This window comes from Pleurodeles waltl, chromosome 7, assembly GCF_031143425.1.
Source record: "Pleurodeles waltl isolate 20211129_DDA chromosome 7, aPleWal1.hap1.20221129, whole genome shotgun sequence".
Taxonomy (NCBI): domain Eukaryota; kingdom Metazoa; phylum Chordata; class Amphibia; order Caudata; family Salamandridae; genus Pleurodeles; species Pleurodeles waltl.
This window is the reverse complement of record NC_090446.1, coordinates 1,347,668,571-1,347,690,104: the sequence shown is the minus strand read 5'-3', so window position 1 is coordinate 1,347,690,104 and position 21,534 is coordinate 1,347,668,571. Positions and strand designations below refer to the sequence as shown.

Sequence of the window (21,534 nt, the reverse complement as noted above, 5' to 3'; positions counted from 1 at the left end):
GGACCATTATTCACAAAACCTCCTCTGCCTCTGCCTCTGGCCTGTGGCTGAAACGCCATGTTTCCCTGCAATTGCAACTGCTGTTGCGGTACCTGCTGTTGGAACCCTTGCATCCCTTGCAAACCTTGCAGACCTTGCAGACCTGTCTGAGCTGCCTTAAGCTGCATCATCATCACCTTCTCTTTCAGCTTCTTCTGTTTTACCTCAATTTCGTCGCTACAGTATTTCGCATAAGTCAAGACCTCATCGATTGGTTTAGACTGCCAACAAATCAAATGCGACTTTATCATCTGGCTTATCTCTGGCCTCAGCCCTTCCACAAATCTGAACACAAAATGGAGCATGTCCTTAGCCTCAATTGTTTCCGTGCCACTGTAATTCTTGAACGCCTTCAACAACCTCTCATAGTAACTATGAATCGATTCTTTAGTCTCTTGGGCAGTTCGGTCGATCTTCTGCCAATCCACATTCTTCGCGGGTACTTTTGTTTTCAAATGCTCAATCACCTTATAGTACAAGCTCATCACCATAGGTGATGGTGCGCCCGTTTCCCTATGTCTCTCTGGTTCACTTGTCGGCCAACCTACAGCTCTTTTGCAATCCTCCCACAAATCTGCCGGAACCACAATCTCAAACAGAGTATTCAGGTCTTCCCAGAGACATTTTGCAAGTTTCACAAACCTATCAGTCTGCTGGTACCATTCAATTGGTTTCTCTCTTAGTTTGGGAAAATCGTCCGTAAAGGACTGAATGTCGCTTCTGTGCCATGGTACATGTACTAATTTTCCTCCTGCTGTTTCCCTCATTGGTAACATTGTTACTGTATCACCACTCTGCGGTCTTTTCTCATTGTGCTCTGTAACACTGTCCCTCCTCTTATCCTTCCTCTTTACCCACCTGCTTTCCCACTTGTCCAAGCACCTCCACACTTGTGCACTCTGCAACAATTCTCTAAGGTGGGTCTTCATACCTGCTGACCTCATGTGTTCAAAATCTGTGGTCCCAAAATCTAACCTGTAGCTCCTGCTCAAGTGCTTCATTTTGTCTATGTCAACCCCGTTTCTGTCAGCTGCTTCCTGCAAGCTCTTATGTATCTTGTTCACTTCCTTCGTGATCCTGGGACATAGGTACCTCAGCTCTTCTTCCGTGTAGGACTCTAACCTGTTCACACCCATAGTCCCTTCCACCAATTCTTGTGCTTCCATGTTCAACCTGACCCTATTCATATAATCTTCTCCTTTCCCACTAGCTGGACTTTGTGTGGAATTCAGACTGTTGAACCACTGGGTCAACTGTTGTGCATTCACCCCCATCAGGGTAGCGTTTACATCGACTGCCATCGATGGCTGCGGCAGTTTTTCAGTGTTCGATGTGAGAGGTATTATCAGTGGGGGGCTCGACCTCACCAGTGTTGACTGAGCACATATGGGACTAAACTCCATCAAGGATCCAGACCCAGTTGGCTGAGCCGGTATCGGAGTTATCCCTGGAGTGTTTTCTATACACCTTCTCTCTGTCCCATTTTGCAGCATTGATCCCTGACTGTTCAGACCCGTATTAGGCTGACTATACAGGGAGTGCAGAATTATTAGGCAAATTAGTATTTTGACCACATCATCCTCTTTATGCATGTTGTCTTACTCCAAGCTGTATAGGCTCGAAAGCCTACTACCAATTAAGCATATTAGGTGATGTGCATTTCTGTAATGAGAAGGGGTGTGGTCTAATGACATCAACACCCTATATCAGGTGTGCATAATTATTAGGCAACTTCCTTTCCTTTGGCAAAATGGGTCAAAAGAAGGACTTGACAGGCTCAGAAAAGTCAAAAATAGTGAGATATCTTGCAGAGGGATGCAGCACTCTTAAAATTGCAAAGCTTCTGAAGCGTGATCATCGAACAATCAAGCGTTTCATTCAAAATAGTCAACAGGGTCGCAAGAAGCGTGTGGAAAAACCAAGGCGCAAAATAACTGCCCATGAACTGAGAAAAGTCAAGCGTGCAGCTGCCACAATGCCACTTGCCATCAGTTTGGCCATATTTCAGAGCTGCAACATCACTGGAGTGCCCAAAAGCACAAGGTGTGCAATACTCAGAGACATGGCCAAGGTAAGAAAGGCTGAAAGACGACCACCACTGAACAAGACACACAAGCTGAAACGTCAAGACTGGGCCAAGAAATATCTCAAGACTGATTTTTCTAAGGTTTTATGGACTGATGAAATGAGAGTGAGTCTTGATGGGCCAGATGGATGGGCCCGTGGCTGGATTGGTAAAGGGCAGAGAGCTCCAGTCCGACTCAGACGGCAGCAAGGTGGAGGTGGAGTACTGGTTTGGGCTGGTATCATCAAAGATGAGCTTGTGGGGCCTTTTCGGGTTGAGGATGGAGTCAAGCTCAACTCCCAGTCCTACTGCCAGTTCCTGGAAGACACCTTCTTCAAGCAGTGGTACAGGAAGAAGCCTGCATCCTTCAAGAAAAACATGATTTTCATGCAGGGCAATGCTCCATCACACGCGTCCAAGTACTCCACAGCGTGGCTGGCAAGAAAGGGTTTAAAAGAAGGAAATCTAATGACATGGCCTCCTTGTTCACCTGATCTGAACCCCATTTAGAACCTGTGGTCCATCATCAAATGTGAGATTTACAAGGAGGGAAAACAGTACACCTCTCTGAACAGTGTCTGGGAGGCTGTGGTTGCTGCTGCACGCAATGTTGATGGTGAACAGATCAAAACACTGACAGAATCCATGGATGGCAGGCTTTTGAGTGTCCTTGCAAAGAAAGGTGGCTATATTGGTCACTGATTTGTTTTTGTTTTGTTTTTGAATGTCAGAAATGTATATTTGTGAATGTTGAGATGTTATATTGGTTTCACTGGTAATAATAAATAATTGAAATGGGTATATATTTGTTTTTTGTTAAGTTGCCTAATAATTATGCACAGTAATAGTCACCTGCACACACAGATATCCCCCTAACATAGCTAAAACTAAAAACAAACTAAAAACTACTTCCAAAAATATTCAGCTTTGATATTAATGAGTTTTTTGGGTTCATTGAGAACATGGTTGTTGTTCAATAATAAAATTAATCCTCAAAAATACAACTTGCCTAATAATTCTGCACTCCCTGTACAGAGGTACCACTGAACCTACAGTTATGGGTAACGATATCGCGTCTGGGTTCTGTCCGTTCCCCATGTTCTGTGGCATGTTCATTCCCACACCATGGGTCATCATTGCTGGCATGCCCATCTGGCTCCCCGTCATTTGAACGTGTGCGTTTCCTCCCTGCATCTGCTTTTGAGGCATCATAAACTGAGTTGAGTCAGCTTGTGCCATTGTTGGGTTGTAACCATTCTGTACTCCCCTTACTGTTGGATCTAGAATCATTCCTGCACTGTTGTCACTGTTGTAGTACCCTGGCATCTGCGGCTGATAATTTTCTGCTGGTTTCAACACGGGCACATCTGGATATATTCTCCTAACCTGCGGTATCTGCGGGGTAAGCAGCAGACTCGGGTCCTTAGATCCCGATGACGCTCCTGAACTCTGTGTTTTGTTGCTCTGTACCGGTGCTGGAGGGGCAGAACTAGTACTTGGACCTTGTCCATTCTCTGCATAAGGCGGCGGACGGTCGTTCAGCAATTGCATTATCAACTCCTCATCCTCTAACTCCTCTTCTCTTCTCAACTTTTCCTCGTCCTCTCTATCCTTAGAACACTTTCTGTCTGTCTTACAGGTTGCTTTCTTACCTGTCTCTTCTCCTTCCTTAGTAATTGCGGGGAACAATTTTATCCCCTGCAATACATCTGACCTCCACACCTTCTGTGCATTATCCCATCTAGCTTCCGCTAATGTCTTTTCTACCTTCCTCATTCTGGTCTCGAACTTCTTTTGCTGTTGTTGTCTGGCCATTAGTTCCCAAATTGCTAGAGCCTCAAACTGTGCTGGCCTTGGAGGCACTTTCAGGTCGTACATCGTGAATCTCAAATTTTCTAAAATCTTTATATTGAATGTCCCGTATATCGGAAACGCTACGCTCCCATGTTTCTCTGTCAACTTGTGCCATTGCTTTAGCCAAAGACACGGAGCTACGCCCTTTTCTTCCATCACAATGTAAGCTGGTGTACCCTCGGGCGGCGTCTCTTCTCCTACGTTCGCTTTAATGTAAAACTCCCCCTTCATCGCGCTCCTGAATGCTTTAAAGAATTTCATTTTCTCGTCTTTTATTTCACAAAGTTTATGACCTATATTTGACTTCACTTCCACAAAACTTTAACCAATAGGTAACCTTTAATTGCACAAATTTGTAATCAATAGGTGACTTTAATTCCCGGAATACTCTTCACCTGCCTTTCCCCTTCCAATCGAGCCCCACGGACTGCGTCCAATCCGTGCGCGACCCTTCTCTTCAACCAACCTATCCCAGCGCGGCTCTTAGTGACGTCACAGTCACACACACTGCGGCTGACAAAGCCTCGCGGCCAGTCCCCTTTCACTCACCTCCTCTCGTAACAACTTTTTGCATAAATTGCGAGCTACCAAAAATAAAACAGATCTGTCGGTTTACTACAGGAAGGGTAACACAGTCGCTTCAGGACCTTAGGGACTTTTCACCAACCGTGACCACTATTCTATCTCTTTCACCAGCCTCGGCCGCTATTCGGTCTTTCTCAGTCCCCACATTCGCAAGCAAATCTGACCCGCAGACCTACTCTCAACTTGTCAATGATCTGTTCTAGTGCACTTAGAATCTTGTCAAAGCCCGAAGTCGAAGTTTCTTTCACTCCCTAACACACGTACCCACTCGTTGACCACGCCCGATCAACCTACTAAACCGCCCAGACCACAACATGGATCAACATACTCCGGAGTCTCTTGACCTCGCAGGGCCCGTCTCAACAACAACAACCACGTGGACCTTTTTATGCACAAAGCGCCAGACGCACATGAAGTTCGACGACTTCCCTACTCTCACACTCGGAGCCGCACCTCCGTTATTTCTATGAAGTTCGACGACTTCACTACTTCTACACTCGGAGTCGCACCTCCGCTATCCTTAAAAAAGAAAACCCTCGCAACCTTTTCACACACCCTGCGGCAATAAGCTGTGCAAGCGCAAAACCCTAACTTCACTCATACCATCACTAGTACCACCAGCGCTGATTCCACATCTCCGTTCTCTCCATTCGCAAGCTCCGAGATCCCGGGAAAGTCGCGGTGGACCTAGCCCATCATCATCTTGTCAATCTGTTTTATCCAAGAAAAATCTAATTCAACCTCTCGAATGGGCCACAAAATGCGTAACCGTTAATTCGACACCATGTACTTTAGGAGTACAGGGTCCCAAAAGACGTAACCGTTAATTCGACACCATGTACTTTAATAGTACAGGGTCCCAAAAGACGAAACTGTTAATTCGACACCATGTACTTTAATAGTACAGGGTCCCAAAAGACGAAACCGTCCTCTGCTACCATCTACTGATAGAGCGGTTCGTATTAATAATTTTACCTGTTTGGGACGCTCTTTAGGCCGATGAATCTTTTGACTTAGTGGGAACTCTCTGTACTCTTATATCGATCAGTCGCATCAAGTCAATAATCAATATCGAACATAAGCAACACCTTGAACAACATAACACTTTACAATCAATCCAGAATACATTTGGCGAACCCTGACCTTTCAGTCAGGAATAACCACACCAGTTTAATGCAAAGTTAGTGAATTTATTTCCCTATATTAACAAAGCTAGCACAATGTAAATGTTTCTCAACACCAAATGATAAACATATATGAACATTAATAGCTGTCCATAACGTCGAAACAAATGTAATCTATGGAGCATTTGAATCACAAGGCATTCGATAATTGCAATGCAGATCACTAATACAATAATCTGTAATGAACTAATGGCATACATTTGGTCAGCATAACAAGATCTCAAATTGCATCGTGCGACAGATGGAAACCTCGTCTAACCTCAAATTAGCATCGGCATGTGGGACTTCATGCAAAAACAATTTGGCAACATTAATTTAGAAAAACTCCTAACTAGGGCTCTTACCAAAATCAGCAGTTGGTTACCTAAAAGAAACACAATGCAATTTTACAATTTCTTCTCATATTTACCAATTACGATCAGCACACAAGGAAGTCTTCGTCTCACAGGTACCGTTCTTCGGTCATCATGGGTACCGTTTCTCGATCAGCATGGGACGGAACAAAGGGGCAGGGGTGAACGGGGCAATTGCCTCACGGCAGCAAGGTAAAACTATTACTTCATGCAAAGGGATCGGATCAAAGTTACAGTCTCTAGGGCAAGAATCATTAAAAGCCTCTTTCTCTCGATTAGAGAAAGCATCAAAGTCTCTCAAAATGGCGTCGCAGCAAAGTGGGCCATAATAGCTACGAAGTCTGCAAAATGGCGGGTATCGAGCGGGTAATGGCTACCTTCTTCTCGTGCACCTGGTTTTTATAGACAACAGTTCAAGTCCTGTAGGGTCTCCATTGGAGGGTTCATAGGTTAGCTTCAAATTGACCAATCAAACACGACAGTTCTCAAGCTTTTACTTAAGCATACATTATCCTTGGGGATGGGTACGTAATTTGCAACATTGTTTTCCCATTAGCTTACTCTCAGAGCCTCCATTGTCCGCACCTGCAAGTCGACCTTGAATTAAAAGAAAATATGCCAGGTTGGCACCAACTTTAAGATAAGCATGTGAACAGTTTCTGTGGAAAAGTACAGCTTCAAGCAGAAATACACGTTTATTAGCACAGTGGAAAAACACGAGCATCTAAACCGTGAGACCAGGCAACTAGGCCAAAGCCTCCGCTAAAATAATGCTAAGCTAAAACATTTCAAACAAGCAAATCGTAGCACACGTTTATGATTATGTCAGATTAGTGCAATTCTGATTCACCACGTTATATAAAGCACGCGTATAAATGATGGCAAACTACTCTGAGGGCACATTTTGTCCCCGTACAATCTTTATTAATTTGGTTAATATCACACATGATTATTTCAGCACTACGTTTAAGCGTTAGTAAATCAAAATCTTTATTTTCTGCTTCATCAGGCTCAATGCAATCTTCCTCTAGATGGAAGTGCAGGTGTGGGGTCTGCAGCTGGGTTGCTTCGTGCACTGTATGGCAGTGGCAGGTGGGTCAGATTGGGTGCACTTTTGGGGTAGCACCAGGGGAAGACACTCAGTTGCTCACCACAAGTTGATGAGTACAGTAGAAGATTTACTTTGAGCCTCATAGTCCACATGGTACATGATTGGAAAGTGCTGCAGCTAGCCATATTAGTCCATTTGAGCACACTTGAAGCAAGTGCTTCACAGATTTTTTTGCTTCCACATTGCACACAGCTCGGGCAAGTGCCACAGCTGCAACAGTAGGGTTGAGAAGGAGAGATCCTCTCGGGCACACTTTGGAAGTGCAGCAAATCATGCGCTTTAAGTGCGCCAGTCATGTGCTTCACAAGTCTCTGTTGGACAGACCTTCAGCACTTGGTTCAACTGTTGCCCACAGTAGTAGTACCCTCCTCCTACAGGGATGACTCATTATTTCCCTTTCTTCCATGCTTAACTCTCCAGAGGTTTCAGCACAGCAAAACAGCTCTTCCTCCAGTTCAGTCTCCAGGAATGTCCTCAAGCCTCTGAGAAGCTGTCTGTCATGCAGACTCCTGCTCTGCTTGTGCAGTATCCCTCTGGGTACTCTGTAAAGCACCCCATCCTTGGTCAAAGAGAACCTGAAAAAGGAACAACAAATGGGTCAACAGCTCCCACCGGAATGGCAAACTGGGGATGTTTTTTTTGTCTGCACTTTCAGAAGTGACCTGGGTCAGTTTTCATTTTTATGTCTTTGTCAGGCTACCTTTCAGAGTCAGCATTTTTCTAGAGTGATGCTCGTAATAGCAGGGTTATTTCTAGGCTGGATCACCTACAACAGAGGCATAAAAATGTGAGCACTGCACACCTGACTGTCAACAGCCACACCTGACAGCGATCAGGAAGAGAGATAAAAGGCTATCCCCTTTTAAATGACTCTTCACACTCTGACAAGAGGCACTACAGTTCCACCCTTCACCCCTACAATCCACCAAAATGCAGTTTCAGAAGGACTAATCAGCAGCCCTAATTGAATTTTTAAGGCAAACCCTGTTTCCTCTTTCCCCACTTCAGTGTCTAGGTTTCCTCCATCCACGCTCAGGAATGTCATCAATATACTTCCACTGCCTGGAACATGAATCTCACCTCCATTTTGTACACATGAACAGGTCAGGAGCTTTCAAACTGGAACCCGCAGGCCTAAGTCACACTGAGTCACTTGGACACTTATGTGCATAACACGCAGATCACACACAACATATATTCACGCTCTTGGAACCTTAGCACAAGGATACAAGCTCCTCTGTAACTGCAGAACTTTTCATGAGTGGGCCAGTAGGCCTTCACTTTGGTGAATTTAATAAAAGGTCTGGTCGCATAGGATTTCCCAAAACATGATATGCTGCTCTGATCACGCTGCACGCATTAACCTGTATTAGTGCCAGTAGTCGCCTGCCATTTTGGAGCGCGTGTTTGTGTGTGTGTGTGTTTGTGTGTATGTATATACACACACACAAAGCAACATTACAAAACAAAATATAATGGTGGACGGAGTGTTGAAACTTTTCAAACACTCATCCCCAGTCACAGATCTGGGTTTAATCCATCGTTATTTTGCTCGCCACATCACCCCATTTTAGACCCAGGTATACGCAAATCAGTCTTGACCCTGTTCCCCATGGGAACAGTCCAGCCCATACTGCTAGGCCAGGTCCTCCCTGGACAAGAAATAAGAATCTGGGGATCCTGGGATCCTTTGGCTGGGTCCAAACTGGGGTGGAATGATGAGCAAAAGAAAAAACAATATCAGTTATTTCAATCACACCAACCAACAATATACATTAACTCAATTGAGTGCTGTAAAAGAAACAAATCATTCAAATTTAACAAAATTCCACAATGTCCGGTCCAATCCAATGATTTATTGCGTCATATCTTCAAATCAATTATCCATAGAGAAACATTTCAAGCCAACACGTGTTTCGTCATGGGAAATTCTTTTGTCCCAATTGACTTCTTCAGGGCTTATAATCAAATCGAAATCCACTGTATACGGATAATCCTGTCGATCTATAACCGTTGCCAGTAGTATATCAATCAATCAAAGTTGTCACAGTCTTAAATTCATGGCCCAGTAGTAACAAATAGTAATGTAAGGTTCATATGACTTCCGTCTGTAATCAAGTTATTAGGCTCAAGATCAAAAGACCGGCGTCTTCATGCTGGAACGCCGAACCGCGAGTACGCGGTGAGCAAAAGAACGATGGATTAAACCCAGATCTGTGACTGGGGGTGAGTGTTTGCATTGTTCAGCACTCCGTCCATCATCCTTTTGTGTTGCTATACACACACACAGATATATATTTCTAAACGTAATGGGGTAAACCAAGAAAACGCTGAGTGCTTCACTTCTCAGATCCCTATCTCTAGTTACCCTTTAGGAAGATTGTAGGATTGATCAATGAAGTTATATGGAATTCGGAGATGTTGGGGTACCAACAAAAATATTTTTTCACAAACCTCCAATAATTTGTTGTTAAATCATAATCCATCCATTTGATATTGAACACAAAGGAAAAAATCAGTGTATCTTCACAATGTTTATTCTTAAATTGCCGTCAAATACTTTTTACAGCCAGCCGACGTGTTTTCTGGACACACCGTTTTTAAAGGCTGACATAACACAGTTGTGAGCTATTGAAAAACTAGAAACAATTCTATAACTTTAAAGTTTCATTATTATACATATATAATCCATTGATTCGTATATCAATTTCATATATATCCATTGTATCTCAAATTTCATGTTATGAAATTACCCAGAATTACCATGAAAAGTATACATTGCAAGATCCAGAAAAAAACATTGCAAAAAATGTGAGCACAGACAACAATGAAAATCCCACATCACAGTGAAAAATAATGAAAAGTAATAAAATAAGCGGGGACAGTAGAAGGTTATCAATATGTATTGATAAGTCCTTAAAAGGAACAATTACAGTCTCTTTTGAAAGTTTAACAAATCATTAACTACTTACAAATCACCTCAAGTACTTCACAAATTACATAGTTTCAAATCGAACTAGATAATCACAAACATATGCAGAGAGTTTAGTCAAGTAAAAATTGAGATTAATCAAGACAAAAGAAAGAAAAATTAAAAAGACAATTGACTCATCCAGAAATTATCATAAGAAAATAGATATAGCATTTTTAAAGGAGAAAAATACCTAAACTCTGCTATTTAATTTGTATACAAATTCATAAATAACAATGGTAAGGACAAGAACTACTGCACACAGCTCAAAATGTGCAGTATACAGCCTTACTTCTGCCAATTGCTATATATTATTAGTGAAATCCTCGTCAGTTTGCAAGTGTGTATAAGGTAAGTAATCAACACAAACTCTCAAATAAATAAACTCACGAGCAAGTATTAACAGTCTTTCATTCATCTTACTTCAATCTTCCATTTAGCCCCCAAGGTACGGTCATCCACTTGTGACTCTTAGAAAGCGAAAGCTTTGAGTTTCCTCTTCGTATTAATCCATATCTTTAAAAACAAAACCCTTTTATAAACTCAGAATTACATATATTAGAGTATCTTAACTCATTAAATAACTCATTTAACTGAACAGTAACCTCCAATAATAATGTCCAAATTTGAATACCTGTGATTTAAGCAATGCATCGCACTGCAGTGAGACAGCCTTTAGGCTTCTATCAGTGACCAACAATCCTTTTATTACTGTGACTATTTAAACTCTCATTTTTCCGCCAATTCTTGATCACATGATCATTGATGGAAAATGCAGAAAAGCTCAAAGATAGTACTAGCAATAACCCCAAAGGTGCCTCCATATTGTGCTTGGCACTCTCTTTACGGGTTATCTTTAAAGGTAAACATCTCCCTCACAAACCAAATCCAAAAACCCATTATCCCAAAGTGTCCCAAATTAAATTTTGTGTGGCTTTACTGAAATGCAACTTACTATACAAAAGCCTGAACACCCAAAAATACTCACCGAAAAAGAAAATAAACCTATGAAAAATATATGCTATGAATAACAGAAGTGAATCTCCACTTAAAAAATAGACACTCAATTGGGGTAAGACTTGAACTCTTGACCTTATTCCTTCACATGCTATTAATATACTGGTATGCTATACAACAGCTTCTCTATCTTTTACCTTTGAGACTGCACATATGACCTCCATATTTACAGAATAAAAAACACAAAGATCATAAATTAAACCTTCCCGATGATATTAACATACATTCGTATATCTAGTTCAGTACAAACCCAACAATAACAACATCTAATATTACATGTTGATTATAACAAATATTTTTTATAAAGTCTCAAACCCTAAACCTTAGCATTAAATATTTTCACACAATACCCTTACACTATTCTCTCATGTGCTGCCAATGCATTATAAATGTAATCTAATTTCTGATATTCACCAGTTGGTTTGGTACGTTTAAAATGTGAACGTAACTATAACGTCCCTGTAAAGTTTTTTTTTTAATGTAAAAATGTGTGTGTGTATAAATATATATATATATATATATGTTCGGTGGCATGTGTAGCTGCAGATAAACATTCTGTGCATTATCCTGCCATCTAGTGTTGGGCTCGGAGTGTTACAAGTTGTTTTTCTTCGAAGAAGTCTTTTCGAGTCGCGAGACCGAGGGACTCCTCCCTTTCGGCTCCATTGCGCATGGGCGTCGACTCCATCTTAGATTGTTTTCTTTCCACCATCGGGTTAGGACGTGTTCCTCTTCACTCCGTATTTCGAATCGGGAAAGTTAGCTAAATATCGAAAAATAGACTGTATTGTTCTCGTTCGGTACCGGGTTAGTGTTATTGTATCGGCACCGACAGCAGGAGCCCTCCGGCAGCCCTTCGAGGCTTCCGTTCTTCAGCGGGGCCTGGTCAGCCCGACTACATCCATCGTCGAAGACTAATGGACAGGACCCCCTTCCTCTTCTGTCTGAAGTGCCACTCGAAGTATCCCTATACAGACCAACACCTGGTCTGTAACCTGTGTTTGTCACCAGAACACAGGGAGGATACTTGTGAGGCTTGTCGAGCGTTTCGATCTAAAAAGACCCTACGTGATCGACGAGCGAGAAGACTGCAAATGGCGTCGACACCAAGAGAACAACATGACGTCGGAGAGGAGGAAAGAATTTCCATCCAGGGGACGGACTCAGACGAATCCGAAAGTGAGCGACCCTCGACGGTGCAGCGAACAGTGAGTAGAACTGCCCCGTCCAAAACTCACACAAAGATCGTTAAGGCCAAGGGGACGCCACCGCCAGCAGGCCATGGCTTAACCCATCGAAAAGAAGGTGACCAAACATCGGCACGAAAAAGGCCAGAGATTTGCCGAAGACTTCTGACTCCGGTCGAGATTCCGGCACCGAACGATCTCGACAGCGAGAGTTCGACTCACCCAAAGTGAGAAAAATATCGTCAGAACCGAAAAATACATTTTCTGAAACATCGGTACCGAAAAAAAGCGCCTTCGGAGCCGAAAAGAAGCTCTTATACAGAGGAGCAAGGACTTTCCAGCCAAATGCATGAAAGACACAGGTTTGAGCAGGAAATAAGTATGGATGAACCAGACCATATGCAAAGGAGGTTGCATATCCAGAAAGAGACTGGGAAAATACAAACTCTTCCTCCAATTAAGACCAAAAGAAAACTGGCATCTCAGGAGACAGAAATGCAGCCGAAGACGAAGGTGGCCAGAGAAAAATCCCCACCACCAAGGTTTTCACCACAACCTTCCCCACTACACTCACCACAACTGTCTCCAGTGGGAACACCTCCAATGCAGTCACCTACACATACAGGGATGACACAGGATGATCCTGATGCATGGGACTTACATGATGCACCAGTATCAGATAACAGTACGGATTGTTACCCAACAAAGCTGTCACCTCCAGAGGACAGTACTGCATATACGCAGGTACTATCCAGGGCAGCTACGTTCCACCACGTAGCAATGCATTCTGAGCCAATAGAGGATGATTTACTGTTCAACACCTTGGCATCCACCCACGCTTCCTACCAGAGTCTGCCAATGCTTCCGGGTATGCTCAAACATGCAAAGCAAGTATTCCAGGAGCCAGTCAAAGGAAGGGCTATCGCGCCTAGGGTGGAGAAGAAGTACAAGCCTCCCCCAATGGATCCTGTGTTTATAACACAACAACTTACACCGGACTCGGTGGTTGTAGGAGCAGCAAGAAAGAGGGCAAACTCTAAATCGTCAGGAGACGCTCCACCACCTGACAAAGAGAGTAGAAAGTTTGACGCAGCGGGCAAACGAGTGGCAGCACAGGCAATCGATCGCTAATTCGCAAGGCCTACTTGCTCGCTACGATAGGGCACACTGGGACGAGATGCAACACATTATACAACACTTGCCCAAAGAACACCAGAAATGTGCCCAGCAGGTTGTCGAAGAAGGACAGGCAATATCCAACAACCAAATAAGGTCCGCACTAGACTCGGCAGACACGGCAGCACGAACGGTCAACACTGCGGTAACCATTCGCAGGCATGCATGGTTAAGAAGCTCTGGATTCAAGCCAGAAATCCAACAAGCGGTGTTGAACATGCCTTTTAACCAAGAACAATTGTTTGGGCCGGAAGTGGACACAGCAATTGAAAAGTTAAAGAAAGACACGGACATGGCCAAAGCCATGGGCGCGCTCTACTCCCCACAAGGCAGAGGCACATTTAGAAAGCCACAATTAAGAGGGGGTTTTCGAATGCAAACACCAGAGCCTTCCACCTCTCAAACCAGACCCACCTATCAGGCACAATACCAGAGGGGAGGGTTTCGTGGCTCATATAGAGGAGGACAATTCCCTAAAGGAAGGGGAAAGTTCCAGACACTTAAAACAAGCCAAACCAAACAGTGACTCCAATGTCACACAACCCCAACACTTATCACCAGTGGGGGGGAAACTTACCTCACACTATCAGAACTGGACACACATTACCACAGACGCACGGGTCCTAGCCATTATCCAACATGGTTATTGCATAGAATTCACAAATTTCCCGCCAGATGTGCCCCAAGGACACTCAATCTATCCAAACAACACTTAGACCTATTACAAATAGAGGTCCAAACACTATTACAAAAACAAGCAATAGCGCTAGTACCCAACCATCAGAAAGGAACAGGCGTCTACTCACTATATTTCCTAATTCCAAAGAAGGACAAAACGTTAAGACCTATCTTAGATCTCAGAACACTGAATCTCTTCATCAAGTCAGACCACTTCCACATGGTAACACTTCAAGACGTGGTTCCCTTACTAAAAAAGGAGGATTACATGTCAACATTGGATCTCAAGGATGCGTACTTTCACATACCCATCCATCCTTCTGACAGAAAATACTCAAGGTTTGTAATACACGGCATACACTATCAATTCAAAGTGTTACCGTTCGGGATAACAACAGCCCCAAGGGTATTCACTAAATGCCTAGCAGTAGTAGCCGCTCACATAAGGAGACAGCACATGCACGTATTCCCATACTTAGACGACTGGCTCATAAAAACCAACACTCAACAACAGTGTCTTCTTCACACGCAATACCTTATAGAAACTCTACACAAACTAGGGTTCTCTATAAATGACCAGAAACACATCTGCAACCATCCCAAATACAACAATACTTGGGAGCAACACTCAACACACAAAAAGCTATTGCCACTCCAAGTCCACAAAGGGTCCAAGCATTCCAAAATATATCATCAAGCATACATTCAAACCAACACTACCCAGTAAGGATTGTAATGAAACTTCTAGGCATGATGTCTTCATGCATAGCCATTGTCCCAAACCCAAGATTACACATGCGGCCATTACAACAGTGCCTAGCAAAACAATGGACACAAGCACAGGGTCACCTTCAAGATCTAGTGTTGAAAGACCGCCAAACACACTTCTCGCTTCAATGGTGGAACCCTATAAATTTAAACCAAGGGCGGCCATTCCAAGACCCAGTGCCTCAAGCTGTGATCACAACATATGCTTCCATGATAGGGTGGGGAGCACACCTCAACAAGCACAGCATACAGGGTCAACAAAAACAACTTCATATAAATCATTTGGAACTGAAAGCAGTGTTTCTAGCATTAAAAGCATTTAAACCACTGGTAGCCCATAAACACATTCTTGTCAAAACCGACAACATGACAACAATGTATTATCTCAACAAACAAGGGGGGGACACACTCGTCACAACTGTGTCTCTTAGCACAAAACATTTGGCATTGGGCAATTCACAATCACATTCGCCTGATAGCACAATACATCCCAGACATTCAGAACCAGTTAGCCGACAATCTCAGTCGAGATCACCAGCAAACTCACGAATGGGAAATTCATCCCCAGATCCTACAGGATCACTTCCTCCGCTGGGGAACACCAAACATAGACCTATTTGCAACAAAAGAAAACGCAAAATGCCAAAACTTCGCGTCCAGGTACCCACACCCTCAATCCAAGGGCAATGCACTATGGATCATTTGGTCAGGGATATTTGCTTATGCTTTTCCCCCTCTCCCACTCATTCCTTATCTGGTCAACAAACTAAGTCAAAACAAACTCAAACTAATACTCATAGCACCAACCTGAGCTCGCCAACCGTGGTACACAACACTGTTGGACTTATCAGTAGTACCTCACATCAAATTACCAAACATACCAGATCTGTTGACACAACACAAACAACAGATCAGACACCCGAATCCAGCATCGCTCAATCTAGCAATCTGGCTCCTGAAGTATTAGAATTCGTACATTTAACCTTACACAAGAGTGTATGGAGGTTATTAAACAAGCTAGAAAACCTACGACAAGACATTGTTACGCAAACAAATGGAAAAGATTTGTTTACTACTGCCACACTAATGAGATTCAACCACTACATGCCTCCACAAGGGACATTGTAATCTACTTATTACACTTACAAAAGTCTAACCTAGCATTCTCTTCCATTAAAATACATCTCACTGCAATATCTGGCTATCTGCAGATTACACATAAAACCATCGCTTTTTAGAATCCCAGTCATCAAAGCATTTATGGAGGGACTAAAAAGAATCATACCCCCAAGGACACCCCCAAGGACACCACCAGTACCTTTGTGGAACCTTAATATTGTATTAACACGACTCATGGGACCACCATTCGAACCCATGCACTCTTGTGAGATGCAATACTTAACTTGGAAAGTAGCCTTCCTAATAGCTATCACATCACTTAGAAGAGTAAGTGAGATACAAGCATTTACTATTCAAGAAGCCTTTATACAAATACATAAACATAAAGTGGTTCTCCGTACAAATCCCAAATTCCTACCAAAGGTCATATCACCATTCCACCTAAACCAAACAGTGGAACTCCCAGTCTTCTTTCCACAACCAGACTCAGTAGCCGAAAGAGCCTTACATACATTAGAGATAAAGAGAGCACTAATGTATTACATTAACAGAACAAAATAATTTTGTAAAACAAAACAATTGTTTGTAGCCTTCCAAAAACCTCATGCAGGTAATCCTATATCCAAACAAGGCATCGCCAGATGGATAGTTAAATGTATTCAAACTTGCTATATAAAAGCAAAAAGAGATCTACCTATTACACCAAGAGCACATTCCACTAGGAAGAAAGGCGCCACAATGGCTTTTCTTGGAAATATACCTATGACGGAAATTTGTAAGGCAGCCACCTGGTCTACGCCTCATACATTCACTAGGCATTACTGTGTAGATGTGTTAGCAACGCAACAAGCCACAGTAGGACAGGCTGTATTAAGAACATCATTTCAGACAACTTCAACTCCTACAGGCTAACCAACCGCATTTTGGGGAGATTACTGCTTATTAGTCTATGCACAGCATGTGTATATGCAGCTACACATGCCACTGAACGGAAAATGTCACTTACCCAGTGTACATCTGTTCGTGGCATGAGACTCTGCAGATTCACATGCGCCCTCCCACCTCCCCGGGAGCCTGTAGCCATTATTAGTTGAATGAAAATTTAAAATTTGTAAATAAATAATATTTTAATACACAATATGTACATACATACCTACTCCATTGCATGGGCACATCTAGTATACTCACAACTCCTACCTCACCCTCTGCGGGGAAAGCAATCTAAGATGGAGTCGACGCCCATGCGCAATGGAGCCGAAAGGGGAGGAGTCCCTCGATCTCGTGACTCGAAAAGATTTCTTCGAAGAAAAACAACTTGTACCACTCTGAGCCCAATACTAGATGGCAGGATAATGCACAGCATGTGAATCTGCAGAGTCTCATGCCATGAACAGATGTACACTGGGTAAGTGACATTTTCCATATATATATTCACTCTCAACTGCCTGTGGTATATCTCAACTTAAAGGTGCATATGTAAAAGTGTTTTATACTGTTACCCCTGATGCTTTTTCCATAATGTGACATATACAAAAACTGAACAACAGTTTTCATGAATCATACCCTTTCAGCTCTTTCAGCTGGGTGTTTCGAAGTGCTTGAGTATATCACTAATGACCAATAAATTTAAAAACGACAAAGCTGATTCTCTGTTTCTCCTGATCCCGTGAACGGTGGATAAATCTCAGTCTCTTTGGTACATACCTAGCCTTTGATAGGTGGTCATGGTGTAGGAATGTTCTATTTCTTCATGTGGAACTAATCTTTTGTTCATTGGTAATTTCTTCTGTTTTTTTTTGTCTCTGCAGTCCCAGTATGTCTTCCTTAACCAGTGCATGCTCGATGTGATCCAGAACCCTCATGTACCGGCTGAGAACATATATGAGAACCAGATGGGGGGTGATCTTATCTATGAGAATGTCGGCGCTGGCCAGCATTATGGGAATGGAAATGGTAGACTGGCCTAAGAGGAAGGAAACGCCAAGTGTAGATGAAGTAGCTGAACCGAACCAGCACTTAAGGTCCAAAATATTATGGATCCTCTTTCCTCTGCAGCCTGCATTTCTCCTCCAGATGCATGGCAGTCCCTCATCCAAGCCGAGCCTTTATGTGAAGCAGGACACAGGATACCAAACACCCCACTCGTGTTTAATAGCATGAAAGCTCTTCGCCATGAAGAACGTTTATCTTCGATGCACATTCCATGACGCCCAACCTTCTCTTTGTCTGCAGATCATCCCCTGTAGCTGAATCTGATGCTGGTCATTGGTACGGCTGCAGTTTCCAGTAACTGATCAATTTCTTGGGAGTGGTGCAATGTGTCTCTTCACCAGTGCTCACCTGAGCTCAGCTTGTACTATGTTAGCATCCCTTTTTGGTTTCTCATGTCCAATCATTTTTGTGCACATTGGTGCAGTGCTTTACTTCAGCTTCTTCCGAAATACGCATCGTACATTTTTGACTCCACTTTATTATCTGGTTGATATTGTTAGCCAAAGATTTACTCTTCTGATGGTACCTCAAGCTGTGCTCCTATTCTGACACTGACTGTTTTTACCAACAATGAACATCATTACTGTGGCATTGGCGATTCTTAATGTTGCAGCGCTCTTTGTTGAACACGCATTAGCTGTTGTTGCAACTCTACTACAAACTGACTTTGCAACATTGGCCATTGGTGTTGACATGTTCGCCATTGTTGATACCCCATGTACCTTTGTGGTTTTCTTGTTATTTGTTTTTAAAGTTATAGTGTCCGTGGGTAACATCACATTGGCCAAAGTTAACAATGTCCTGAACAGCATGGGAGTTTTGTACACTTCACTTTCTGCACTAATAGTTTTTGATAGCTGAAAAAGCACATCTATGTGTACCCAAATGAAGGAGGACGGAAGAAGGATTCTGCAAATCTGATTTGTCATCTCCCACCATTGCGCCTTCCATCTTCTTCCCCTTGCCTAAGCATGCCAAAAGCAACTGACTGTGCACTTTGACAGTGGCTTAGGTGTCCAGTAGCTAAACTGCCACTTGGCATGCCATATCATCTTTGCCAATCACCATTTTGACTAAAAACAAAAGTTCAATGCTTATTTGTATGAGTAATAACTTCATAGATTTCATTTGGATGTGGAATGCTCACTCGGGGAGGAGGCCACCGGGAATTAATGCGTAGTGGGATGCATGGTAGACAATTTTGGAAAATATGTTGGAAGGGATTTTTTGTGGGAAGTGATGCTCTTTTGTAACAGAAAACGTAAATCAGATTGAAGTTTAATGGATAAGATCATTTATTTCACTAGAGAGAAACGAAACAACGAGCAAACACAGAACAATGACTGACTGTCCCCTAAATTCATGACTACTAGCCTTCATATTGAGGCAAATGGAAATTGTATTTATTGAGGATGGGTGAGGGACTAAAACTTTTGTGCCACTGTTTACTATTTTTTAAGAGAGGGTGCCTTCTGCAGAGATTCTTATTCACGAGAGCCACAGTGCCTCACTACTGTATGTTTCTGCTGGATTTTACTGGTATATTCGACTTCGGCATTATTGCACTCTGGAGAAGAGGGGTTTAATTGGACATGGTGTGCTGGAAATACTCTCAACAAGTGTGTCGGTGGGAAACTGACTACCTGATGCTGGATGCCTGACCTGAATCCGACCCAAACTATTTACTGGCTGAGCTTCAGAGATTTGCTCTCCAAACTTGTCCCGGCATTTTGAGGCAACAGAAGAATAAGAGATGTGCTCAGGATCACATATTTTGGTGAAATGGGGAACTCAGTTTCGAACTCTGGGCAAAAATTGTTAGTTCTAGCATCAACAACTAGACCAAGTTTTGTCACTGATGAGCACCAACACTGATGGTACAGAAAGGCACGGCTGCTGCCTGAAAGGATTGCAATGGTCAAGAAAACGCGCCTTGCTTGAGTCTTCCTCTGAGGTACAGCACCAGTACGTGAAGTGCTCCTGAGCAGGGAACATTTTATTTTATTTTTTAACTCATTCCTCTGGTGCCTTCCTCTCCTGAAGTGTAAACAACTTGAGTGCAAGGAAGTTATGTCTTTGTGTCGATTGCACAGCTTTAAATCCTTAGAAACAGAATAAATTATATGTAGGAATTTGTGTATGAAATGTAATTTTTTTCTACAAAGATTGTTTTTCCTTCATAAGTGCCTTCAAATGCCTTTTGTGTACGAATCTTAGGAAACAGTTGTTTTCTTAAAAACAGATTTTATAAATATAATTAAGCCACTGTGTTAATTTATTAAATCATAAAATAATTCAGAAATTGACTTGTGTGTGTAATATTCATTGGAATATTAGCAGCGACGATATCCCAACACTGACAACCCACACTGTTTGTACCCTAGCCCGTCTGCTCAGCACTGATAATCGTCCCTCTTTCCACACTGACTAAAATTTCTTACATCTTCTCTGAGAGCAGATAGGAGAGGAGGGCACAGTACATCCAATCCTCGGTCTTTGAACACTAATACTTATTTACTTGTGTTAGACACAAAAACAAGGAGCACAAATGCCTGCCACTCTTTGTACACTAGTAACACGGTCACTTCTTCTGCTAAGCGTCCACAATCCTCGCTTCTGCACTCACACGTTTTACCATTTCTCTGAGATCATAGCAATGAGGAAAACTAAGCACTGATGATTCTTACACTAACCAGTCTTTCCATTGGGCTGCTAAGCATTGATAATCCTAGGTCATTTAACATTAAACGCGTTTGCTTTTGCTAACTCAATGCAACGAGGAACACCATGCATTGAAACTGAAATGATCATCTTTTTTACAATAACCATTTTCATTTTGCTCTTACTAGACCATACAAAAGAGCACTCTTAAGTAATGACTGTTCTCTGACTTAGTACATAGACCAAACCCTAACTACTCCTTTTAGATACAGAAATGAATAGCACTTATTGCATTGACAACGCTTATTTGTTTAACACTGACCCGCAATTTTTGGTGGCAATGCAGTATCATGCATGGAAATGTTTTGCGCAGCAGCAGTTCCAATGGGATGGGGGTTGCGATACTAAGTCCTGCTTCAGGGATGTATTTCGCAGTGATTCCAATGCGAGGCGATGCGGTGTGCTGTGTAGGTTCTTCTGGGACCACAGATGAGCTGGCAGAACACCTTCAGACCCACTTTAAAGGGTCCAGGACTGGGGTGGCACCACCTCGGGGAGTCCAGGTTCTGGGTTCAAGGTTGGAGCCTGTTCTTTCCCTGAGGCTCTGATCAGGAGACCAGCCAACTGAGTTACTCTGGTGGTCCTGGGTTCAAGATGGAGGTCCAGTCCTTCACTCATGTACCAGGGCAACAGAGTAGCAATCCTTCTTGCAGAGCAGCACAGCAGTCCTTCGGAGTCTTTTTACGGATCCAGGGGTGTACTTGAAGAGTTGGG

At 42.8% G+C, this 21,534-nt stretch overlaps 1 protein-coding gene across 1 annotated transcript in view; it reads left to right on the top strand.

Moving 5' to 3' along the window:
- Window positions 1–20,405, top strand: part of PTPRH (protein tyrosine phosphatase receptor type H) — a 634,102-nt gene extending 613,697 nt beyond the window's left edge. Inside the window, exon 28 of the mRNA XM_069200757.1 lies at window positions 17,916–20,405. Within this exon, the coding sequence (XP_069056858.1) occupies window positions 17,916–18,074 (159 nt within the window). The 3' untranslated portion in view covers window positions 18,075–20,405. The remainder of the gene's footprint in view (window positions 1–17,915) is intronic.
- Window positions 20,406–21,534: the final 1,129 nt, after the last annotated feature.